At 38.4% G+C, this 26,706-nt stretch overlaps 1 protein-coding gene and 1 long non-coding RNA gene across 3 annotated transcripts in view; one reads left to right on the forward strand and one right to left on the reverse strand.

The window, feature by feature from the left end:
• Positions 1 to 17,559, reverse strand: part of LOC144578448 (uncharacterized) — a 182,853-nt gene extending 165,294 nt beyond the window's left edge. For both annotated transcript variants that reach the window (XR_013524265.1, XR_013524266.1), the window contains exons 1-3: positions 17,441 to 17,559; positions 14,849 to 14,897; positions 13,827 to 13,855 (exon numbers count right to left, since the gene is read on the reverse strand). This is a non-coding gene — a long non-coding RNA (uncharacterized LOC144578448). The remainder of the gene's footprint in view (positions 1 to 13,826; positions 13,856 to 14,848; positions 14,898 to 17,440) is intronic.
• A 53-nt stretch (positions 17,560 to 17,612) lies between these two features.
• Positions 17,613 to 18,914, forward strand: KLF14 (KLF transcription factor 14). The gene has a single exon (XM_035254713.3). It carries the CDS (start codon positions 17,812 to 17,814, stop codon positions 18,778 to 18,780), a length of 969 nt encoding a protein of 322 aa, XP_035110604.1. The 5' UTR covers positions 17,613 to 17,811; the 3' UTR covers positions 18,781 to 18,914.
• Positions 18,915 to 26,706: the final 7,792 nt, after the last annotated feature.

Raw genomic sequence — 26,706 nt, forward strand, 5'->3', positions numbered from 1 at the left:
CTGACTCTATTGCCTTCATAATACATCATATCAGTTATTCATATAAAAATAATTATATTTGTTCTGTTTGAAATTCTCATCCCAAATTCTATTTCTTGTGATTTTAATATTAGTATGCACAGATGGGTTCTTTTTGTTGTATTTGCCTCTGATATTCTTGCCCATTTCATTACTTTTCTACCTTCTCTATCAATTTCATTTTGCTCTGTCTCCTTTTGTAAACAGCTCATGACTAAATTGTATTTTTTTCACTTAATCTGAGCCTTTTGTGTTTTGAAAGATATTTTTAACCCATTCACATCTGTCATGACAAAAGTTATACATTACAGATGACACATATGTGAGAACTGACATGTGTTTGTTCTGTCATTTTATTTTATGATTTCTATTTTTAATGCTTCCTGTTTCTTATTTTTTCTTACTAATCAAATGTATTCTTTCTCCTCATTCATGATTTGAGAATTACATATCTTTTTGTTTTCTACTTGGGATTACTTAACTTAAAATGCATAAATATATTTGAACTATACTTCTTCAATAATTTAAAAACTTAGTAAAATACTAAGATATTTGTTAAGTAAAATACAACAAAACACATTTGCATCTTAAATGTTCCAGAGTAAAATTGTGTAGAGTTAAGAGTGTACCTTTCCTTCATGATCCCCCACCCGCTTCAAGAACCACTGTCTGAGCTTTGATGTGTATTTAGCCAGACCGTGTGTGTGTGTGTGTGTGTGTGTGTGTAATTTTGTAATTTTTAATTTTTAAGGACGAATATGCATGTGCATGTTTTTTTATTTGCTTTTTTCACTTAATAATGCATTTCTCTATAAACTGACAAGAGTACTATATCAGTACTCATGTATCATCCGCACTGTCACAGCCACCCACCCTACAGACGCACTTCATTTATGTAACCATTCCTCTGCAGACAGATGTTTAACTTGACTACTACAATGTTCTAATAAAAAATATTTTATATATGTATTTGTGCACCTATGTGAGTATTTTATAGTATTCATACCTAGAAGTGAAATTGCTGAGTCAAAAAGCATGCCCATTTGGGTTTCTGATAGCTACTACCCAACTATCTTTCAAAAAGTTGTACAAATGTATACACTCCCAAAAACTCTACGGGACTGCTGCCTCACACCCTTACTGGTATTGGGTTTTAACAATCTTTGAAAGCTTTGCCTATCTGATGGTTGAAAACGATACTGTATCATTGCTTTAATTCACAGCTCACTGACTGATAGTGAGGTTGTGAATCTCTTCGATCTCTTGACCCTCTGGTTTCTGTGAACTCCCTATACTTACCCTGTACTTCACGTACTTTGCCCACTTGTCTTTTATAATATTTACCTTTTTTCATATTGATTTGTAGGTACCCTTTTTATTATGAATGTTAGTCCTGTGTCTGTAATATTTGCTGAATATATATATTCACAAACCTGTGGCTTAAGTTTTTCATTTGTTTAGGGTGACTTTTATCCTACAAAAGTGTAATATTTTGTAGTAATCAGATCTGTGAGTCTTCCTTCACAGTGTCAGAGTTTTCATGTCTTCCTATCCTACTGAGCAATTATCAAGATAGTCTACATTTTTTCACGGTAATTTTTAAATTTATAAACAGCAAAATTCTCTTTGTGTACTCACTCCATGGGTTTTAACAAATTCATACAGTCACGTAAGCACCCCCTCAAACAAGATACAGAACAGTTTTATAACCCTCCAATATTATTTCTGCCCTTCCTCCTGCACCCAGCCTGTGGCAATGACCGATCTGTTAAGGGATTCCTCATATAAATGGAATCATAAGGTATATAGCCTTTTATCTGACTTTTTTCCTCCTAGCATAAGGCAGATGAGGTCATCCACACTGTTGTATGTCTCATAGTCGGCCCCTTTCCATTGCTAATTATCATTCCATTACATGGAAGTGCCAGTTTGTTGGTCCATTCACCAGCAGAACAACAAATGGGTTGTTCTGTTTTTTGATTTGTGGCTATTAAGAATAAAACCATCATGAACATTCACATAAAGGTTTCTGGGTGAAATAAGTTTTCATCTCTCTTGGCTAACTATCTAGGAGAGGGATTATTGGATCGTATGGTAAATGTGTGTTTAACTTTATAAGCTGGCCTACACATTAGAAATAGAACACCACATACAAATGACTGAAGCCAGTAGCTATAGATAAGAACTTGGAGGCATCTCTCTCATCTAGCAGAGGGCTTTAGAGTTCCAGGGTTTGAGAGTTCCAGCTGCTCTGTATTATCTGGTTTTAAAAAGAATATTTAAAAAATTCTAAAAGGGCCAGATGCAGTGTCTCACGCCTATAATCCCAGCACGTGGGGAGACCGAGATGGGCGGATCACGAGGTCAGGAGTTCAAGACCAGCCTGGCCAGTATGGTGAAACCTCATTTCTACTGAAAATACAAAATTTAACTGGGCATGGTGGTGTGCGTCTGTAGTCTCAGCTATTTGGGAGGCTGAGGCAGAAGAATCACTTGAACCCAGGAGGCAGAGGTTGCAGTACACTGAGATCGCGCCACTGTACTGCAGCCTGGGTGACAGAGCGAGACTCCATCTCAAAAACAAAAAATTCTAAAAGGTGTATAGTGGTACCTCATTGTGGTTTCAATTTGCATTTCACTAACCGCTAATATTAAGCATCTTTTTATGTGCCTATTTGCCAGCCCCACGTCTTCTTGAGTAAAGTGTTCCAATCATTTGTCCATTTTAAAAATTGGGTTATTTTTTGTTTAATATTGAACTTTGAAAGTTCTTTACATTTTTTCAATATAAATTCTTTGTCAGATATGCAATGTGCAAATATTTCTTCCAGTCTGTTGCTTTCTCTTAGGTATGTTGCAGAGAAACTTTTAATTTTGATAAAGTCCAATTTTTTTTTCTGTTATAGCTTATGTTTTTGATATCATAACTAAGAAATCTTGGCCTAACCCTAGAATGCAAATCTTTCTTCTTTTTTTTTCCATGAACGTTTTATAGTTTTGGGATTTTTACATTTAGGTCTACAATCCATTTTGATTATAACTTTGTAGAAGGTGCAAGGTATGAACTGAGATTCAGTGTTTTGTGTATCGATGGCCAATCACTCAAGAACAATCTGCTGAAAAGACTATTCTTTCTCCATTGAACTGTGTTTGCACCTTTGCCAATAATCAGTTGGCCAGTTTGATCTACTTCTGAAATCTCCCCTCTGCTCTGTTAATCTTTGTGTCCATTTTCCCACCAGTACCATACTGTCCTAATCACTGTAGTTTGATAACAGCTCTTAAAATCAAATAGTATGCATTTCCTAACATTCTATTTTCAAAAGTTTTTTCCAAAATTGTTTTGATTATTTTAGTTTCTTTGTCTTTCTATATCAATTTTAAACATAACATCTACGAAAATCACGATCCTACTTGGATTTTGATTAGGACAATTTGAATCTATCTATTTGGGGAGAACTGACATCTACACACTATTGAGTCTTCCAAACCATGGAAGACTTATCATTTATTTAAGTATATGCTGTCTTTCATTGGTCTTTTGTAGTTTTAAATACACAGATAATGAATGTTTTGTTAACTATATATTAAATATTTCTCTTTGTGGTGCTAAATGGAACTGCAGTGTGTGGTAAATAATGCTGTTTTTTAATTTTGATTTTTACGTATTGTTAGTCTACAGACCTTGTATTTTGAAAACTTACTAAAATGATTTCTGAGTTCTAGTAACTTTTGGATAGATGCCTTGGGATTTTCTAAATAGACAATAATGTGAGAATTGAAGTGAGAGAGTAAACACCCTTGGCTTATTTCCAATCTTAGGTGAAAATCATTTCATTTTTCACCGTTAAGTACAGTGTAGGTTTTTTTTTGTAGATGTCATTTATAAAATTAAGGACATTCCTTTCTACTCCTAATTTTTCGAGAGTTTTTTAATCATGAAGAAATCTTTAATTCTGTCACATACTTATTCTACATCTATTGAGATTATTATTCCAGTGCTTTAAATTTTATTTTTATGATAAGCTCCCTAATCCACCTAGAGATTATTTTTTATATATGGGTGTGATTTTTATTTTCCCCTAAATGATTAACTATTGAACACTCTTTAATAAATTGTCTATCACTTCCCCCACTCACTTGAAATGTCACTCTTATCATGTACTGAACTCTCACATATAAATGGCTGTTTCTAAACCATCTCTTTCTTCCATCAATTTACTGGTCTATTTCTATGGCAATACCACACTGAATCAATTACTAAAGTTTTATGATACGTTTTAATACCTGCTAAAAAAAATGTTATTCTGCCTATTTTTCCTCTTCCGGATGAATTAGTTTGCCAAATTTTATACAGAAACCTGCTGCTATGTTGAATCCAACAGTCTTAAATTTATAAATGTTTTGTAATAACTGTATGTTACAGCACTGAGTTTATCTGTTAAGAAACAATGTGTTTCTCCATGTATTCAGATCTTTAAATGAGAACTTAAATTCAGTTGTATACTTTTCTTCATGAAGATACGGTCACCCTTCCAAAATCTTAGTAGCTCTCAAGTTTTTCTGACATTTTCCTTGGATTTACCTAGGTAAATGGACATGTGCATCTGCAAAAATACACTACTTTCCAATATGTATTTATGTTCTCTTGCCTTTTTCCCCATTACTGAACTGAATGGGATATCTACTTTAATGCTAAGTGTTAGAAGTAAAGGTACCCTTGCATTGTTCCTAAGTTTAATGGGAATGTTTCAAGTATTTCATGATTAAACATCATGCTTGTTATAAATTTAGCCTAGAAACCCCTTTTAAAATATAAGATGCTTTCTTCTATGACTTATTTACTAAGATCATTTTTAAAACCAGGAATGTGTGCCACATCTTATCAACTGCTTTTTGGGGTGCCTACTATATATTTTCTCTTCAGATAATGCAATGAATTATATTAATACACTTTCACTATCCAACTACCATTCTTCTGGGAAAAACTCAACTTGGGCATGATGTACTATTTTTAAAATACACTTCTAGATTTAGAAATCTTGTATTCTGTTCATGAGATTAGTCTCTCTTTTTTTGGTCCTATCTTTATCTGATTTGAGAAGCACGGTAATAAAAAAAAACTCTTATGAATTAAAAAATATTCAATCTGTTTTATGGACTATGATCATTATATAACATGGGAAATACCTGTTTTTAGTTTTGGTAGCTCCAGTTGGCAAAACTACTTGGATCTGGTGTTTTGTTTTGGTTTTGGTTTGCTTTTAAGTATAGCTTTATTTTTCCATTTATTTTTAGGTGATGGTCCAGGGAGCTTTACTCCTCACTGAGCCAATTTTGTTAATTTGTGCATTACAGATCAAACACTTTATCTTAATTTTATTTAAAGTTGTACATAGTAATATTTGGCTTTTTCTGTATTTCTTGATCTTTATATTAAGTATGTTTTTTTTTTCTTAATCTGATTCACTAAGCATTCATCTAGTTTACTGGTCTTGCCAAAGAAACAGTAATTGAAGCCCATTTGGGGAGTTTTTATTTCATTTGCTTCTACTATTTTTGTTTTGTTTTGTTTTTCTGAGATGGAATTTCACTCTTGTCACCAGGCTGGAGTGCAATGATGTGGTCTTGGCTCACTGCAACCTCTACCTCCTGGGTTCAAGCGATTCTCCTGCCTCAGCCTCCCAAGTAGCTGGGATTACAGGTGCCCACCACCACACCTGGCTAATTTTTCTATTTTTAGTAGAGACACGTTTTCACCATGTTGGTCAGACTGATCTTGAACTCCTGATCTCAGGTGATCCTCCTGCCTTGGCCTCCCAAAGTTCTGGGACTACTAGCATGAGTCACCATACTTGGCCCATTTATTTCTATGTCTTTGGGCTTATTTTTCCTGTTCTTTATCTAACTCTTGAGTCAAAAGCTTAGCTTGTTTATTTTTCACAATTTCTGTTTTCTACAAGCTATAAATCTTTCCATTTGTACCACTCTGGCAGTACTCACAAATCTTGAAATGCAGTGTGCTCATTTGTTCATTTCTAAGTAGTTTGTAATTTCAATTTTAATTCCTCTGTAATCCAAGTAATTAGAAGTGTGCCTTCTCATTTTCAAGAGTATAGTGGTTTTTTTCTGTTTATTGTTTTTTACTGTCTTCCTGTTTTTAAATAATAATTTTATGCATATGGTAACTGAATATAGATTGTATAATTTCTACTTTATAGAATCTGTTGAAATTTTCTTTGTAATATTCCACATACATTTAAACCGAATATATAAAACTTCTTATAATGTTATTAGAATCTTCTATATCCTTAATTTTTTTTCTACATGAAATGTTAATTTGGTTTCTTTGCTGACATTTTCATAATATATCTGCTTTTGTTGTTCAACTTTAAATTCCTGGATCATTTGTTTTAGATGTTTTAAGTAAACAACATATACCTATTTAGGGTTTTGAATTTTCTACCCTCCGTTCTCTTTTTTTTTTTTAACTCCAATCTGAGGGATTCTATCTTTTCATTTGGTTAGTTAATTCATTTTGTGATTATTGATACTTTGGATTAACTCCTGCATCTTATTTTGTATTTTCTATTTATTATACTTTGTTATTGTTTATCCTTTTCTCCTCTTCCTTTTCTTGAATTGGTAACATTTTCTTTATTTAATGTTTTCTTTTAATGGTTAGGAAATTAGTTATCCTATTTCCATTTTTCCAGTACTCTTTCATTTTGTAGCACATATTTAAACTTATTTGATAAAATCGACATCTTCAGTTGTTCAACATGAGTAGCTTCTCCTGGAACAAGTCAGGAACCTTTTCACGCCTCTACTTTTTCCCTTTGCCCTCTTGCTACCTCCCACATAAAGACCATTAGGGATTTTAATTCCAGAATGTTACATGGTTGTTATTTCTCTCTCTTTCCCTTCCTCCCTCTCTCTCCTCTCCCCCCAGGCCAATAATTATTTTACATTATGCTGTGTTTTGTCACTAAGTTCCATGTCCCTTATGCCTTCCTCTTGATTCATTTTTCATCTTCCCAGAATACAATGTTTAGTTATTGTTCCGGAGAGGGTGCTTGAGTGGTATATTTTCTGAACCCGTACATTTCTGAAAGCGTTTTCATTTTGCTCTCATACTGAATGACGGGTTCACCTGGGTATAGAATTCTAGGTTCAAAATAATTTTCCCTCAGAACCTTGAAAGCCTGGCTCCACTGTCGCCCTGCATCCACGTGGCTGGAGAGGAGTGTCCCTCTTAACAGACAAGATGCCCCCTGCTCTCCGTTACTCTGGAGAGCAGAATAAAGGGGGAGTCCGGACAGACATTCTGAGGGCTGCGTCCCCAGGCCACTCACTTATTTAGCAGATATGTTTTGTGTATCTAATATTCTGGCTCTGTTCTGGGACTAAAAAAAAATAAAACATTTCACACACAGAGAAAAGTACAGAGAATAATGCAAACATCACTGTACCCATGCCCATACTGACCAATCTCATTTACCTAATTTGCTTCAGGCTTTTTAGGAAATAAATAAACAAGGAAAGAATCTGTTGAAACTCCATTCCCTTTTCTCCCATACCAGAGATACCTACTGCTCTAAATTTGGTATTTATCACGCCTGCTAAGGTATTATACTTTTAATGTATGGGCATATTGTGGAGACATATGAATAATATATAAACAATACACAATAACAAATACAGTGCTTACTACATGCCTTACATGCCTATGTATGTTCTAATCATATCACATGTATTAACTAATTAGTACAACCCAAATAAAGTAGGTATTATTATCATTCCCTTTTGCGAATGAAGGAAAGTAGCTCAATCAAGGTCATGGAGTTGGTGAGTGATGGAACCAGAACGTGGCAGTCTGGCTGCAGAGTCTGTACTATTCACAATCATAACATTGATATATTAATGATGATCATGTATTTACATTGTATAAAAGATATCGTATTTGACACAGTTTTCTAAAATCTTGGATTTTTTTTCTGTTAGATACACTAGGCAGAAAACATTATCCATGATCTAACTAGTTTTGGTCTATCTATCTATCTAATCTATTCATCTACCTATCTATTTATTTAGAGATGAGGTCCTCCCCTGTCACCAGGCTGGAGTGCAATGGCACCATCACAGCTCACTGTAGCCTCGAACTTCTGGGCTCAAGTCTCCTGAGTAACTGCAACTACAGGCTCAGGCTGCCACACCTGACTATGGTATTTATTTTTATTTTTTTAAGAGATGGCCCTTTGATATGTTGCCTCGTTGCTTATTTTTACTACTGTGTAGTATTTCCTTGTATTTTAACGAATAAGTTGCTTCAAAACTTTGCAGCAAATGGTGCTCTGAACATATTTTGTAGAAGTTTCCTAGGGCCAAGTACAAGAATTTCTCCATGGCATATAACTAGGGTATAAAATTTCTAAGTCATAACGTATGTATGAACATTACCACCTTGACAGCTTATCATCAGACTGTTGCACCAATTTATATTCCCTTCATGGGAAAGAAGAGGGTCCTATGTCTCATGATGAGATTTGAATCTGGCTTGTCAGACCCCAAAATCACCACACATACTGCTGAACTACTGAGCTATTATGCCACAGAATCTTAACATCACCCGCTTTTTTTCTGTCTCATATAAACATCTCAGTTTGACCTTTGCTCTCAGTCTCATTATATAAAAATATTTTCCGATTATTTGCTATGTGCCCACAACACTAGAAGCACTGAAAAGTGTTTGAAATTCACCAAAGAAAAGCTCATCTGTTTTTCCCAAGGTCACATATAGTTCATTTAGACTTGTAAATTAACATGAGTGAATGTCACAGGAAAGAAGTTCAGCTGGACCTAAAAGAAACCTGACAGCTAAGAACACAGAGGTTTTATCAAGAATGGAAATTGAACTTAAAAAGCCAATAGATATTAAATGGTTAGATTTCCTAAAATATAATCTTTGTTTTTATAGTTTGACACAAAACTATCCGTTTTAATTATATTTAGATATCTTACGATCATAATATTTAAAAACTATCAAATAATGATACAAGGCATTTTGAAAAACTCTACTAAGAGTTAGAATTCCTGTTCTCCAGAAACGCACATATAAAAATATATAGCTTTAAAAAAAATCCCTTTTATCCTGTTGCCCAGTCAGGGATGTAGCTGGACTTCATTGAATTACAAAAGCATCACACTATCCTGGCTACTCAGGAGGCTGAGGCAGGAGGATCACTTGAGCCCAGGAATTGAGGGCCAGCCTGGGCAACACGGTGAGACACTGTCTCCAAAAACAAAAAAAAGCAGCATCTGACTCAGATTCAAGAGTCAACTCAGCATCCCTAATTAGATGTCTAAAACACGTGTCCAAGTTTCCAAAACCAAACTCCCAATTTCTACATCCTGCATCCCACTTCTTCTAAAGCCACCCCCATCTCAAAATAGAAAGTATATTCTTCCAGTTACTGGACTGAAATCCTTGCAGTCATTCATGAATCCTCACATTCTCTTATACCCTACATGCAACACCTTAGCAGATCTATTCCTCACTCTAGCTGCAAACAACATCCCGGATCTGACCACATCTCACTACCTTCACTGCTACCACTCTGATCTAAACCACCATCATCTTTGTCTTAGATTTCTGCAGTAGGGTATTAACCGGTCTCCTGCTTCCACTCTTGTTTGCCATTGAGTCTACCAGCCACACAGCAATCAAGGTGAATCAATCCTCCTCCTTAAGACTTCCCATCTCCCTCTCCACATTGTTTACAAGGCCCTACATGACCTGCCTCCCACTCAATCCGGTCCCTGAACTCATTCTTCCCTTCCCTTAGTCCACTTCAACCTTGTGCTAGGCAGAATAATGGTTCCCCACAGATGTCCAGATCCTAATACTCAGAACTCAGATGGAATAAAAGTTACTAATTAGCTGATCTTCGGATAGGGCAATTAAACTGGATTATTCAGGTGGGACCAATGTAATCAGAAGCGTTCTTATAAGCAGAAACAAGAGGGAGAAGAATAGATCGGGTTTAAGAAAATCAGAAAAAAACTCCACCCATCATTGCTGGCTTTATAGAGGGAGGAAGGGGTCCAAAAGACAGCTGCTTTTAGTAGCTAGAAAAGGGCAAGGAAATGAATTCTCACCCAGGATCTGAAAAGAATGCAGTCCTGTTGACCTCCTGATTTTAGCCAGTGAGACTGATTTTGGACTTCTAAAGAACTGAGATAAATGGAATTTTTGTCTTTTAGGCCACTAAGTTTATAGCATGTTACAGCAGCTGTAGAAAACCAGTGCAAGCCTCTAAGCTGCCCAGCACCCCAACATGCTTCTGCTTCAAAACTTTCACACTTCCTATTTTTCTCTTAGATTTCTCCAAGATGACTCCCTCCAGTTCAGCGCATCAGAATAGTCTTGCCTGACCCCTGTACACAAAATATCCCCTTTCAGAACTTGCTATCTCACTGGCCCTGTTTTATTGTTTTCCACAGCATCTGTCACTGAATATCTGAAATACTATGAATTTACTCATTCGCTTGTTATCAGGCTCTTCCATTAGGATGTAAGTTCCATGAGAGCAGAAACTGCTTTGTTCACAGCTCTACTGCCAGTCCTAAGACTATGCTAGGTGAAGAACAGGCACCTAATATCTGTTAAATCAATGAATGACCATGTAAGAGAAGGAATACAGTTTAAATTGGGGATGTCAGGATTCTCAGAGGAAGTGAAAATGGATGAATGATACATAGGAATTATTCAGGCAAAAAGTGAAGACAAGAGCAGTTTAGGTTTAAGGAGCAGCATACGCAAAGATTTTAGTTTGACCATTTGAGGAACTAGTGTTTTCTAAGGCCAGTGTAAGCTGGAATACAGTGAGTAAGTGGAAGGTCAAATAGAAAGGTGAATGGGAGCCAGACCATTGACTGCCATTTTGAATTTGTCTTAAGTGCTATAGGAAGATTTTGATGACTTCACCATGTAGCAATTATAGGGGGAAGACACTGGAATGGAGCAAGAGTGAAGCAGAGGAACTAGTTAAGCAACCCAGTATTACAGTGGTCTGACCAAAAGCTGATGTTGATGTGGATTAGGTACCAGCAGGAAAAAATGAGAAAAGAGATGGTCAAGATGCATTTTGAAAGCAGAATAACCAAAGTTGAAGGTTAATTAAATGTGGGGGCTGATGGAGAGGGAAGTGTCAAGAATGACCCCAGTTTCCTGGTCTAAGGAGCAGGAATGGATGACAGTTCTGTGTACTGAAACAGGGAAGAAAACAGTAAGAGCAGATTTGGGGTAAATTTGATTTTTGAATCTCTTGTTTGAAATATCAGTAGGACATCCCAGGAAGGCTGGGGATCTGTCAAGTAGTCAAGACTGCCTGACATCTCTGGAAAAGAGATCTGGGCTAAAGATTATAACATTTATAAATTGTTGGGATACAGGTGTACTTAAATCACGGGAAAATGTTCAAAATTACCTAGAGAAAGTGGGTAGAACTGAGAGAAGAAGACCTAGGATAGAGTTCCGCAGAATTTTAAATTTTAGAGGTTAAAGAGGTGGAATGAGTAATTAAGACTTAAACTGTTAAGGAACAGTGAGAAAAATGAAGAAAGCCCAACAGAATGTAGTATCACAGAAGCCAAAAGAAGAAAGTGTTTCAAGAATTGCTCAACTGCTCTGAGAGTTCTAGTTATTTGAGGATTGAATTTAGCAACAGGGGGATCAATATTAATTTTTTCTCCTTTTGAGAAAAGAAAAGCTTTAAAAATTGTAGTAAAATATATATAATATAAAGTTTATCACTTTAACCATTTTAAAATGTACAGTTCAGTGGTGTTAAGTACATTTACATTGTGGTGCATCAATGTTAATCTTGGCAAGCATTTCTGTAGCAAAGTAAGGGCTAGATATTGAAGCATATTTAATAATACATGAGGATAAGGAAGTGGTACTTGGCACTGGAGAAATGTGACTTTCATCAGCAACCTAGTCATGTGGCAGTAGCTTGAAGAGAAAGGAGAGTTGAGAGCAAGATAGACGGATTGTTTTTAACTGAATATATTAATCCAATATTGAATATTGATTCTAATTATTCTGTACAGAAGAAAAAAAACAGAAGATGTTGGAGAGAGAGAAGGTATGTTATGGATTGTGGACCTTAAGAAAGCAATAGGTAACAGAGCTAGAACAGGAACAGACTAGCTTTTGCCAAAAGGCAGCAGATGCAAACAGGTGTGCAATATTTCTAGGAATGTTGAATGTCTGTTTGGGATTAATAATCATAACTGAATAATAATACTAATGTGTCAGCTTGTATATTCCTATTCATTTATCCTATTATATTTATGTAAAACCTACTATGTTCATGTCCTGAACTTGTGACCAAAGGAATGGACCAGTCAGTTGCTCAAGGCCTTCAGGAACATGTCTTTCATGTTGTTCCTGGAAGCTTCTGAATGGGCTTGGGAGAGACATTATTTTGGTAACATTTACTTCAAGGCCACAGTATATGCCGCATTAAAAAAATTACCCTTATTCCACTTTCCTTTTCAAATAATCCACAATTATACTTCCAGAGCCAATTCCTGAGCGGTTACACAATGAGCACTGGTTACAGACTAGCTCAAGTGATACAATTGCCAGGGAAATCCAGGGATAGCACCCTAATGAAAATTTCATATTTAAGAAATCACAGTGGAATCATAAAGTATTTAGTACTGAATGGCAATGAAAGCACTATTTTAAAAACTTGTGGGATACAGATAAAGCAAGGGAAATTTCTCTTTAAGAGAAAGTTATAGCCCTAAATTATATATTAGAAAATACGAAATACTGGAAATTAATTGATAGGTATTTAACTTGAAGCACTCAAGGTGCTAAGGAATAACACATTAAACTCAATGAAAATGTGAGGGATTAATAAAAATAAATATAGAAATTAACAAACATACACATTTAGAAAGAAACAGATATATGTTCAACAAAAGCTGCCTATTTGTAAAGACTACAGACAAACCTCTATAGGTTTGTCTAAATATACAGACAAATCTTTGTTAAGACAAAAAAATAGAGAATTTACAAATACATAATAATCAAGAATGAAAAATAAGGTAGAACTACAGACACCATAAAGAATTTTTAAAGAGATACTATGAACCACACACCAACATTTTAAAGGTTTAAATGTAGTAAAATATTAATTTAAAAAGAAAATGTGAATCATCAAAATTAACTAATGAAATAGAAAACCCAAAGAAACCAAAAATTTTCATTAGAGAAATTAAATTGAATTTTCAAAATATGATAGTTTCACAGATGAGATTTACCAAACAGTCAAGGAACAAATCATACCTATCTCATCCAAACTGTCATAGAATATGGAAAGAGGAAATTTCCAAATGCAATTGGAAACTTCTAAACCAATGTCACTTATGAACGCAGATGCTAAAATAAAATACATGACATGCTGTATTAATAAATAACAGTACATTAAGGCAAAGCAGGGTTTAAATCAGGAATGCGAGGGTAGGTTCACATCAGAAACATCTAACAATGTGACCTGTCACATTAACATAGCGAAGATAAAACCTGTAATCATCTCAATATTTTTAGAAAAAGCGTTTAATAACATTTCAATATTCATTTCATGGCTTAACAATATTCCCACTTTAAGCATAAATGGAATAGAAGGAAACTAATGAAGATTTTCTACCAAAGACTTAAAAACAAATATCATAATTTTGACACGAGAAACATTCTCAATGAGGTAAAATAGGAAAACAATGCTTGTACTCACCCTTTCTATTTGATGTTACATTGAAGGTCCTAGCCCACCCAAGGAGATAAGAAAGGAGAAAATGTATTAGGAGTATTATTTAGAGATATTATCATCTATATGAAAACACAAATGAATCTACAAATAAACCATTTAACTAATAAGTTCAGCATCTCTGCCAACATTATCTAACAAAATTTTAAGATTATTCCAAAATCTACTGCATCCCTAACAATGACAGCAGCAGCAATGACCAGTTTAAACATTTAATAGAAAAGATCTCACTTTACTAACAGCAAAAGCTGTAAGGTACAATAGGAATAAATCTAACAAAGAGGTACAAGAGTTTTATAAACAAATTATAAAATGTTATTGAAAGACATTTAAAAATCAGAATAATATTAATGTACTAGGTGGCTCAATTTTATAAAGTTGTCATAGCTCCCCAATTTTAACCTATAAATTTCACTAAGCAAAAGACCAACAGAGTGATTCAATGCAACTTGACAAACTAATGCCAAAGTTAGCACAGAAGAACAGAAGTCCAAAAATAGTCCATACATTCATGAAATTAATAAAGCAGATCTACAGGTATCAACATGGGTAGCTCTCAAAATCACACTGAGGGAGAAAAGCAAGTTGCAAAATGATATGTACTTTACCTAACACAATTTTTTAAATGAATAAAGAGGGAACATGTCCTTCTATACCTCAAGATTTATAAAGCCATAGTAATTAAGAATGTGGTATTGGCTCAAATTTGGTTTGATCAGTGGAAAAGGACAAACTAGAAACATATTCATGAATACATGGAAATTTAATTTACAATCATTGGTGGTGTTACACATTAATAGGGACATGAAAGACTGTTCAGTAAATCAGGTTAAGACAGGCTTTCCAAATGGGGGTTGGGGGAAAAGGGAGGAGTAAAATTATTAAATTCCTACTTTACACTATTAAAAAAAAATAAGTCCCAGATAGACCAATCTCATGTATGGAAAGCAAAACTTTAAACCATTAAAGAAAAAGACATAAGAGGCTACCTTCACGTATCGGGTATGGAGAGGTTTCTTTAATAATCCACAAATGATACTATAAAGAAAGAGATCCATGAATGAGTACATTTTAAGTTTTCTATAGTGCAAAAGACATCAAAAGCAGCTAAAAGACAAGCCACAGACTGACACACTATATTCAATGTTTATACGCATGAATTCCTACAAATCAGGAGGAAAAAAAAAGATAAAACATACACGGTCCATTGAAAAAAATGAACAAGGATTGTGAAAAAACAAATCCCAGACTTGGAAACCACAATAACCAATAAACATGTGGGAAAAAAATGCTTCACTAGCAGTGAGAGAAATTCAAATAAAACAAGATACTGTTTTTTAAAAAGAATCAAATTGGCAGGAATAATAAAAGTTTGAATCTAGAAAGTGTTGAAGATCATGTGAGGGAAACATGAACTCTCATACACTGCTGATAGGTGTGCAAATTGAATCATTTGGCAGCCTCTAGCAAAACTGAAAATGTGTGTGGAGACTGGTAATTCCCCATCTAGGTAGATACACAGAGAAATTCTCACATATGTGCAAAGGAAACATGTACAAGTTAAGTGCCAAAATATTGGCAGCAGTTTAATATTCATCAATAAGGGAATAAATAAACAGGACACATTCATATGCTTGGACCTACACTACAGCAATTAAAATGAATGAACGGGATCTATATTTATCAACACGAAGAGAAAAAAATGAACACATACCATGAAGGAAAAAAAAACAAGTCCAAGAATAATATGTACAGTCAAATAGCATGTTTGTACATTTAAAAAATTATATAAACCAATATTCTGTATTTTATGGGTTCACATCCAGTAAAAGTGTAAAACCCAGACTGGAAAGTCACATACCAAATTTATGTTAGTGTTTGCCTTTGGGGAAAAGGGTGGAGGATGGTATTGGGAGCAGTACAAGGGGAACTTCAATTTTATCAGAAATGTTGAGTACTTCAATTTTAAAAATAGATCTGAGGAAGATAAGACAAAATATTAATATTAATTATATGAGACAGGTATATGGGTGCTTGTACTGTTCTCTCTGTATTTTAAATATCTTCACATTTTTTCTAAATAATAAAATTAAAACAACTAGTAAATCATTCTATCTCTGATAGAAGTTTAATGTGTAGATTAATGAAGAGTTAATCGTCTAAAGGAACTTCAGAAAAAAAATAACTCTTTTGCAATGGAATCGCCTTAAAAATAACATTGACAATATTATTTAAAAACTGCTGAAATGAATAGATTCTATAGATGTCAACTTGGATAGTTGTCAAAATCATATTGAGGGAGAAAAGTTGCAAAATAGTATGTATACTACTGTACCATTTACTTAAAACTTTTAATAAACGTGGATATACACATATATTTACATATATAATTAGGTAATAAGGGTATCAAAACAAATGTGGGTTAAATAGCCACTTTAAAATACTAATTACCCAAGGAAGTGAAGAGGGAGAAAGGTAAATGGGATGGGGGAGGGAAATAAAGTGACATTCAACTCTATCTGTAATGTTTAATATAAATTAAAACATGAAACAACTATAACAAAATTTCACATTTGATTATCCTAGGCAGTAAATACACGAAAGTATGTTACTCTGGATGCATACGTGCTGTTAATTTTCAAAAGAAAAAGTACTGAAGAACTACAGATAAAATGCACATAATTCACTCATACAAAAGCTTGCATACATCAAAAACTAAGATATGACTATTCTCAGAAATTATCCTGTTTGTTTTTCTATGTGGTTTTATATTTTTAAAAATAAAAACGAGGGGAAAATGAAAGCAATGAAGCCACGTAAAAGAAACCGTACATATATTTCATTATTTAAAAAAAAAAAAAAAAAAAAGGCAAACCTCCACAATCACTCTAAACACCATATGAGCATTCTATATCATGTGCTGCATTTCCTTCCTTTTAACTTGGTCAAAAGCAAATTAGGAGATATTGCCTAATTGGAAACGTGACTTTCTATTATTAAAATTGTGGGAGTCCATTTTAATGTGTTTATCTCGCCGCCAGACTATAATTTATATTTCAGCGTGAAAACCTGTTTGGATGCCAGTGACAGGTTAATGCAGTTTAAACGTGGATTTTTCTTTCGTTGGCTGAATAGTTAAATCGTTACCCAAAGGATTTGAAGTTTCAATTTCAACCGGGAGAGGATTCTCAGCTTTTCCAAGGTTAAAACTGTTTCTGTTTCGAGATGCTATTAATTAATGGCTACGTAGCGGATCTATTTAGGCAACTGTTCCCGGGCCGGGATTCACAGCTGAGCTGCTCCATGAGAAAACTTTTTCGCTGCAGACTTGGGGATATTTGCAATTTAGTCTGAGAGCGGCGAACGGGGAGTGAAATGGAATTCCAGACCACTTCGCGAACAATCGCAATTATTAACCGAAAGACGTGTCAGGTATTAGCCATTTTTTTCCTCAAAAAAAAAAAAAAACAACTTTCTGGGACTCCGCGGGACACCCAGCTGGCGACCGACCAGCGGGCGGGGGGGCGAGGCCGCGGCCGCCCAGAAGTTCCGACCGGGGAGTTTCGCTCGGTTACCATTACCTGGCTCGCCAGCAGAAGAAAGAGCGCGGAGACAAGATAGTTTCTGCGGCTGTTAAACCCGACTTAGCCTGGGGGCCGCGCGTTCCGAGGGGGTGTCCTGTGGGCCGGGGCGGGTCTCCGCCGCCCCCGCGGGCTCCGGTGCGTCAGGGGCGCGTCAGGCGGGGCGGGCTCCGAGCGGGCGGCGGTGGCGGCTGCTGCTGCGGCGGCGGCGGCGGCGGCGCGGCGGCGGCAGCGGGCGGCGGGCGGCGGGCGGCGCGCACCCGGCCTCCTGCTTCTCGCTCCGAGGCTGCGGGACGGACGCTCCCGGGAACTCCCTAGCCCGCGGCCGGCCGCGTTCGGACCGCGCTCGCCGGCGGCCGGGCGGTCCCAGCATGTCGGCCGCCGTGGCGTGCCTGGACTACTTCGCCGCCGAGTGCCTGGTGTCCATGTCCGCGGGCGCCGTGGTTCACCGCCGCCCGCCGGACCCCGAGGGCGCGGGCGGAGCCGCAGGCTCGGAGGTGGGTGCGGCGGCGCCGGAGTCCGCTCTGCCGGGTCCGGGGCCACCGGGGCCCGCGTCGGTCCCCCCGTTCCCCCAGGTCCCCGCCCCCAGCCCCGGCGCGGGCGGTGCCTCGCCCCACCTGCTGGCTGCCGGCGTCTGGGCAGACTCGCGCGGCAGCTCTGGCGAGGGCTCCCGGGAGAACTCGGGGGAAGCTCTACGCGCCTCGTCCGGCTTCTCCGACCCGACCCCGTGCTCGGACCAGACCCCGTGCTCCGAGCCGGCTCCCGCCTCCTGCGCTGCAGCGGTCTGCGCTCCCGAGAGTTCCTCCGGTGCACCCGCCGTCCGGAGCGCGCAAGCCACCGCGGGCGCGCCTGCAGCCTCTGGCGGGGTCTCTCATGGGGCCCTAGGGGCCGGCCCCGTCCCCGCCATGGATCAGGTGCCCCGGAGGAGGCCTGTCACACCTGCTGCCAAGCGCCACCAATGCCCCTTCCCGGGCTGCAACAAAGCCTATTACAAGTCATCGCACCTCAAGTCCCACCAGCGTACCCACACGGGTGAGCGCCCTTTCTCCTGCGACTGGCTCGACTGCGACAAGAAGTTTACGCGTTCCGACGAGCTGGCCCGCCACTACAGGACGCACACGGGCGAGAAACGCTTCTCCTGCCCCCTCTGCCCCAAGCAGTTCTCCCGGAGCGACCACCTGACCAAGCACGCTCGCCGCCACCCTACCTATCATCCTGACATGATCGAGTACCGGGGGCGTCGTCGCACTCCCCGCGTCGACCCGCCACTCACCAGCGAGGTGGAAAGCTCCGCCTCCAGCGGCCCCGGCCAGACGCCCAGCTTCACCACCTGCCTGTAGGACAGTTGTTGCTGTCAGTCGTACCCTCAAGGATGATCCCCCAGCTGTTGTCCCTGCCTTCTCTCTGCCCATTCCTCTTTCCCAGAGTCATTACACCAAGGCACAGAACTGGTTCCTCTGCTCTGAGGGTGGGTCCAGGCAGACGTGTGGACTCTGGGGAGGTACTGGGGGCCCGAAAATAGCGGGAATTCTTGCAACGTTTATATCATCCTAAAAGTGGGGATTGCCTCAAGACAGCCCCTAGGAACTAAGAAGGGATGAACTCTGGTACTCTTCAGAGTACTGAAGATTCTCCCCTCCCTGGAACCAGGGATGTGAAACTGGAATTCTCAGATGCCTGAGGAGCTCCCAGTCTCAAAGGACTCTGGTGTCTCACCCACCCACTAGGGTGGACCTTGGAGAGGGTGTCAGGGGTGGCAGTCTTGGAAATGTCCAGGACTGGGATGGTGAGAGGCCTTTGAAACAGAAATGATTTCTATTTCTGTAAACAGCAATGTTTACTAATTTATTTTTAGCATCTTTTAAATAGGGATCCCAGGTTAATGGGAGGCTAATGCCCTCCACTTCCCCCAATTGCCCCAGCTACCTCTGCTAGGAGAGGCCACGTAAGCTCCATGTAGATGTATGGATGGGAGATGCTTCTTGATGTCTGGGGTGTGAGTCTGTTTGCAGGTCTTACTGCATGATTTGGAACCCTGCACTTGCGTCTTAGCCCTTCTCTCCATTTGGTTTCCTATTTGAGAATGGTAACTTCCTGGATCACTCTGATGCTGAGATTGGTTAAACACTTGAAAACAACCGTAGAGGCACCAGAAAGAAAAGGATGGTCCAGCCTAGCTCCCCGCTTCACTCAGAGAAAACTCAAACGACCTTAGGGTTGGGCGGGACCCAAAACAAGACCATTAGTAACCATTGATAACTTTCAGGGAAATAGAGGCATGTGGACACAGCTGCCCCACCTTATGTAATCTCAGGAGTGGTAGATTCTGTTTATTCCCTCAGAGTCTGCAGATTTTTGTTTCTGAAACAGGTGAGTTGGTGGATGGGAGAGGAAAGGTAATAGACTGGTTTATTCCAAGGAGCTGGCTCCCTTGGATTTGAGGAAGGAGTAGCAAGGTGATAGCTGTTATCAAATAGGAGGACCTTTCTCTTCTGACCCTATAGTCCCTCCAGGTTACATCCTCAGGGCCCTCTCCCACTATGAAGGAATCAGACATCAACAGTATTTGTTTCTTCTATATGTGTCTCTGCTGCTGTGGATGAAATCATTGACCACTCTGCTTGTGTATGTATGAATGTGTGTATATGTGACCCTTTCTTTAGAGATGAGGCTGACAGGCGTTCCCTGCCCTGGGAGATCCCCTTTGGCCCCTTTCTGAATATTTTGCAATAGTCCATCAATGACACTTGGGGAAGATGCCATAATCTCATAGGACTCTAATAGGCATCTGGTGAAACAAACTGCTTTCCCATATTTTGCAGATGAGGATACTGAAGGCTAGATGAGCTCAAAGTTACATGCTGGGTTGCTGGGAGGGAAGAGCCATGACTAGAACTTAGGTGTCTGGCCTGCTAAGTGATTGTTTCCCTCACACTTTGTTACCCCATCTCTTCCTCCTCTCTGGGACCTTAGTCCTTCCCTCCCTAGTCTGTATTGCTTCTGTGTATCTTTACATGTTGATTGAACCCTTTGCCTATTGTGTTTGACCCGAAAGCCCTTTTCTTAAGAGATTAAGTACATTCCCTCCCTTTACACTGTGTGGACATAAAGTGAGAATGACTTTTGACATCCTAGGAGAGACTTTCTTTTTGGACCTGCTAGGTTAATTTTCAGAGTGAATTGCCTTCTTTTTCTGGTCCTGGGCATTCCAGCATCCTCGAGAGAGTGAATGATACAAACATGGCATTGGGACTCTACTATGTGCTCCTACACTAAGTGAGGGAGGGGTCCTTAGAAAGCAACCAAAGAGTATGGCCTGTGACCCTGAAGAGGTTTAGTATTTCCTAATGAAGACTAAGCAGGGAAGGTGATGCTGTTGAGTTACATGTGGGAGGAGAAGGCACCCATGAAAGTGAGTTTTGGTATTAGAAGGAGTCCTCTCTTTGCTCTGTTTCTTCAGCTGGGGCTGGATAGCTAGGGCACCGTGGGCCCCACTGAAGACTACTGTTTCCTCTTTGTCCTTTAAAGTGGAAGATCTGCCCTTGGGTAAGTGGACCAAAGAAGCTAACAAGAATTCCCACTAACCATTCTGAAATTGGTTTCAAGAAAGCTTGGCTTTTCCAATCACATTGATAAATAACTTTTGATTCTCAAGCTCCCAAATAGTGTCCTTATTTGGGTTCTTGTACACTGGGGACTTTTATCTGGGTATGGCCTCTGACAATCTCAATGTGACATGTCTTTCATTGATAAAACTGATTCCTCCCAGGTCTTGAGGTGGTGGGGAGGGGGATACTCGGGACATAGGAGTAGCCAGATACAAGGTTTTTAGGTGGATCTTTCTTAGTCTGAGTATTTTTGTTACCTTTTTCACTCCATCAACCACAGAGTTCTCGAGGAGTACTTAGCAAAGGGCTTCCTCATTTTATTGGTGTTTCTTTGGTTTCTTTTTGTTAATCAGATGGAGCTCAATGAATGAGTACATTTGGGGGTTGGTTGGGGTCAGCCTGAACCTCTGAGCCCTTGCCCCATCCCTGCTATCCCCAGTTCTGATATAGGAATGATCTAGTAACAGAATCTATCCATAGACCTCTTCCTGAAATATGGGTTGAAGGCTGGGAATGAGTTCTAGGTCAGACCTTGGGTATGAGGGAGTTGGAGCTCCTGCCTCTGCTGGGAGGATGTGAAGAATAGAGGCTTTGCCCCAACTCATGGAGGCAAGAATATGTCATTTGTCCCTATTTCCCTGTTCTTATCCAAGTAGGGAACCATACTGGAAAATCATTTTTGACCCCATCTCTACCTCTACTCCTTCTCCCCAAAGGAAAAATAATATATTCTCTGATGAAGACATAGGGAGGTGGGGGGCTGTCATTGTACACACACACTCTTAAGTTCTCTTCTCTTTTTGCATCTCCCTGCCTTCACTGAGATCCTTCTTCCATAGGGTAAGGTAAGCACACCTGCTGAGCCCCAGACATGCCTTCTAGAGGCAGGTTTGAAGAACACCTCTCTCTGTTCCTACTTTTGGAGCAGCCCTGCTCGTTGCTGCTGTCCAGGTAAGTATTTCCACTGTGTATTTTTCTTTGGGTAGTCCAGATCCAAGACAAGTAATTAGGAGGGGTAGGGGAGTCAGCGTATTAGAAAGCCAGGTTTTAACCATGATACAGCTTAATCAGCAAAGTAACAGTTGACCCTTGAGCAACACAAGTTTGAACTGCACAAGTCCACTTGTGTGCAGATTTTTTTCAACCAAACAGTTCAAAAATATAATACTTGTGGGATGCAAAGCCTGCTCATGCTGTTCTCTACACATATGCAAAAAGTCATATGCAAATAGAATATAAAACTCTTCATACACATAGGTTCCACGGGGCCAATTGAGGGGCTTGGGTGTGCATGGATTTTGGTAGATGCAGGGATCCTAGAACCAATCTCCAGTTTATTTCAGGGAATAACTGTACTGATATTTTGATCCTCATTAGTCTGATTCTTTTATCTATTATTCATTTGGCTAATAACATACAGGGGAAAGAGGTAGAATTAATTTTCTCTCTTAAGCCTCACCAAATTGAGATGTGCCTTGCCTGTTAAATCTTGAGAAATAGACACTTCAAGGAATTAGGGAACCAAAATAAGATGTGTGGAGATTGGATGTCTGTAATGCCAGAGTATAGGGCTTTAATGCTTTAGCGATCTTCAGCCTTTCAGTTTCTTTGGTCTTTTCAAGTCTTAGCAGCCTATGATAGCAAGTGTCCTCACACAAGCCACTAATTTTTTAGAGACAGCACAGACCTTGGCAAAAGTGAGCTGTACAGACCACTTGGCTGATTTTGATTCACATAGATATAGCTGAGATATAGCTGAGACATAGATATCTGTAGCTGAGATATGGCTTCAAAAAGGGAAGGCACTATTGAATAGATCAGCTTGCACTGCCTTTATTCTTAGCCAGAATTGCAGTTGAGGATTTTAAGGTAAATGGCATAAGTTCCATGTATGTATAAGAGCACAGGTTAGGGAGATTCTAGCTCTTAAATTCTTCTGGGAAGTATCGGGTGGTATAAGATCAGTTTCCCCTTTACCTTGATTTGAAATGCACCCTTTAATAGTGCCAAGGAACCCAATTGAAGGCTCCAAGTCCTTTAATTTATATGGAATATCCAGTAACCTTCTACTTATGTTCCAAGCTGGTACCAGATGTATTGACTATATAAGTCCTGACAGTGGAATTTCAAGGCCTCAGCTGAATTTCTTGTGTGTTCGACCACAGAGAAATGGTGGATTTTATCATAAATAACATAAAGAGGAATGGAAGTTTTTGTTATATAGAAGTTTGAGGAAGAAAAAAGCAATGTATACCATAATCCCAAAGGCAGAAAGGGTATTAAAAAGGCTTTTGCCTGAATCCTTCTCTCCCTAGGAATCAGGATCTATTCAGGAAATAAAATAGAGCCATATTTGTTTCAAATATATATTTAAATCTTGAAGTCAAAATAGATGCTGTACAAGGGTGAAAACTGAAGAAAGGAAGATAGTTAGGTTAAGCTTGAGGAAGAGAAGGATTTATTTAGAAGAAAGCTTGTGTTTTCAGAGGACCATATTGATGATGTGAAAAGAAAAATAAGAAAGACCAGTAGCCAACAATCTTAAAGATGGAATTATAAAGGACAGCGGCATTTTAATCATTAGTAGGTTAGAAGAGGTGATTAGAACCCCAAGAGATCTAACAGAAGAATGGAAGCAAGCTTTATAGGATCCTGTCTTCACTCAGGCTCTTAGGTCCAAGACAATGTTGAGAGGTACCTGCTTGAATTTGCAGAGAAAGCACTGGGAAATCATCCCTATCATTGAGATTTGTTTAGTCAATGATTACAGAAAATGTAAACAATACTTCCAAGTATTTTTAGCTTAGTTTCAGTGATATTACCATTGTCAGTGGGAATATAGATGGTTGCTTGGAAAATATACAGAATTAGGTCATTAGAAAGTGTAAGAAGATGAGACACATGAAATAAAGTAATTGATCAAATTAATAGAAATTTAAAAGTAAAAAGGCATGATCATCTCAATAGTTTCAAAAATAGGTGTTTGTTAAAACTCAACAATGATTTGTGATTTAATTTAAAAACACCTTAGTAAACTGGTAACACAATTTCTTAGGTTGATAAAAGGTATCTGCCAAAAGCCTACTATAAAAATCAAACCTAAATATTTAAACATTGCAAGCATTCCTATTGGCCACATGGGAAGATAGAAAGAAAGTCTAGACAAACTTCAGGCAGGTAATCACATAAAAATACAACAAAAATATCATTTAAAAAAATCCATAAATTGAGAAGTGTAACAGCAAGCCTCCACATAAGTTAGACAAATGGGTAATTGCAGAAATTTAGAGCTGAATGAAAACAAAAAGCACTATATAGCAAGCAAAAAGACACTAGGGGAAGAAATGTAACTTACAGCTTTAAATATTTTATTCAAAAAAAGAGAAAGATTGAGTGAAGGTGAATCAGCTAAGCTTTCAACTCCAGAAGAAAAGGAAAACAAATATTTAAATATTAAAATGGTTGTGGCCTCCAAAAGAGCATACTACATAAATTAATATACACTATATGTGTGGTTTAAGATTTTATAGGGATGTGGGGAATGGAGTGATTAGGGAAAAACAAACCTGAAACCAATTCTTGAGGGGTGATAATGAAAAACGGATGAAAAATATTGTCATTAATAAAGCAGAAATTAATGAAACAGGAAAAAATAGGTAGCATTGAGCAAAACTCTTTTAAAAGGCTAATAACAATAGGTTTATTTGGCAAATATAAATTTCTTAAAAAGAAGACAGGTCGAGTGCGGTGGCTCACACCTGTAAATCCAAAACTTTGGAGGCCAAAATGGGAGGATCATTTGAACCCAGGAGTTCAAGCAACATGGCAAAACCCTGTCTCTACAAAAAAAAGAGAAAAACATTAGCTTGCCTGGGTGTGTGGCATGCACCTGTAGTCCCAGGTACTCAGGAGGCTGAAGCCAAAGGATTGCTTGAGCTGCGAGGCTGAGGCTGCACTGTGATCGCATCACTGCACTTCATCCTGGGCAACAGAGTGAAGCCCTGTGTCAAAATAAATAAAATAGAAGGCACGAAAAGTTACCAGGAATAAAAAAGGACATAAAATCATACAAACAGATTTTTTAAAATTAGAATAATACAAAGAACTTTATATCAAGAATTGAAAACTATATGGATAATTTTATAAGAAAATTTAAAAATTACAAAATAGTTTAAGAAGATGTGGAAAATCTGAAGTTGAAACGGTAGTCAAAGTTGTATCTCCCAAAAGGCACTAGGTCTCAGCAGTTGTATTGGCAAGTTTTCTAAGCCTTCAAGAAACAGATAATTTCTGTTTATATGAAGCACTCCAAAGCATAAACAGATAGAAATTTAACCAATTTATTTTATGTAGTCAAGCTAACCTTGATTTCAAAACAAGCCAAGTTAATAGACAAGAGAAAAAATACACCAATTTTATCTATAAAGACAGGTGCACAACTCCTAAGTAAAATTCAGCAATGAGTGACAAGAATAATGCATCATAATCATATGAAGTTTATCTCAGGAATTCAAGATTAATTCAATAATATCTATCAATATAATTGACTACATTAATTGAATAAAGAAAATAAATTACTTTCTTATGTGTCAGCAATCATCAATCAGAAAATGTAGTAGACTAAGAGATTCCAATTTTATGGCAACAAATAATATAAAGAACCTCTGTAATCCTAGCACTTTGGGAGGCTGAGGCGGCTGGATCACAAGGTCAGAAGTTCAAGACCAACCTGGTCAACATGGTGAAACCCTGTCTCTACTAAAAATACAAAAATTAGCTGGGCATGGTGGTGTGCACCTATAATCCAAGCTTCTTGGAAGGGTGAGGCAGGAGAATTGCTCAGACTGGACCCAGAAGGCGGAGGATGCAGTGAGTCAAGATGTACTCCAGCCTGGACCACAGAGAGAGACTCCATCTCAAAAAAAAAAAAAAAAAAAGGGCCGGGCGCGGTGGCTCACTCCTATAATCCCAGCACTTTGGGAGGCCGAGGCGGGTGGATCACGAGGTCAAGAGGTTGAGACCCTCCTGGTCAACAAGGTGAAACCCCGTCTCTACTAAAAATACAATAATTAGCTGGGCATGGTGGTGCGCGCCTGTAATCCCAGCTACTCGGCAGGCTGAGGCAGGAGAATTGCTTGAACCCAAGAGGCGGAGGTTGTGGTGAGCCGAGATCGTGCCACTGCAAAAAAAAAAAAAAGAACCTCTATGAAGAAGACTACAAAACTTTTACCGAATGACATAAAAGAAAATCGGACTAAGTGGATAAAAATAACGTGTCTGTGGATGGTAAAATTTAATACTCTTAAGATGTCAGTTCTTTTCTCAAACTATTTCCTCAATCTGTAACCTCAATTTCCCCAAATCTGTAATCTATATAGGTAATGCAATTCCAATCAAAACCCAACAGTGGTTTTTCATTGAGCATTTTAAAGAAAGTATTTCAGAAGAACATGGAGGAAAGGAAGGGAAAATTGCTTTACCAGATATCAAAATATTACAAAGTTACAGTAATCAAGGCAGTGTGGTATAATGCAGAAATAGACAGATAAGTGGAATTGGTTGAAGAGTTCAGAAATAAATCTGTAAATACAGTCCAGTGAATGAGAGAGGTGGCATTCATGTAATCAGGGAAAAGATAGGCTACTTGATAAATGCTGT

This window comes from Callithrix jacchus, chromosome 11, assembly GCF_049354715.1.
Source record: "Callithrix jacchus isolate 240 chromosome 11, calJac240_pri, whole genome shotgun sequence".
NCBI lineage: Eukaryota > Metazoa > Chordata > Mammalia > Primates > Cebidae > Callithrix > Callithrix jacchus.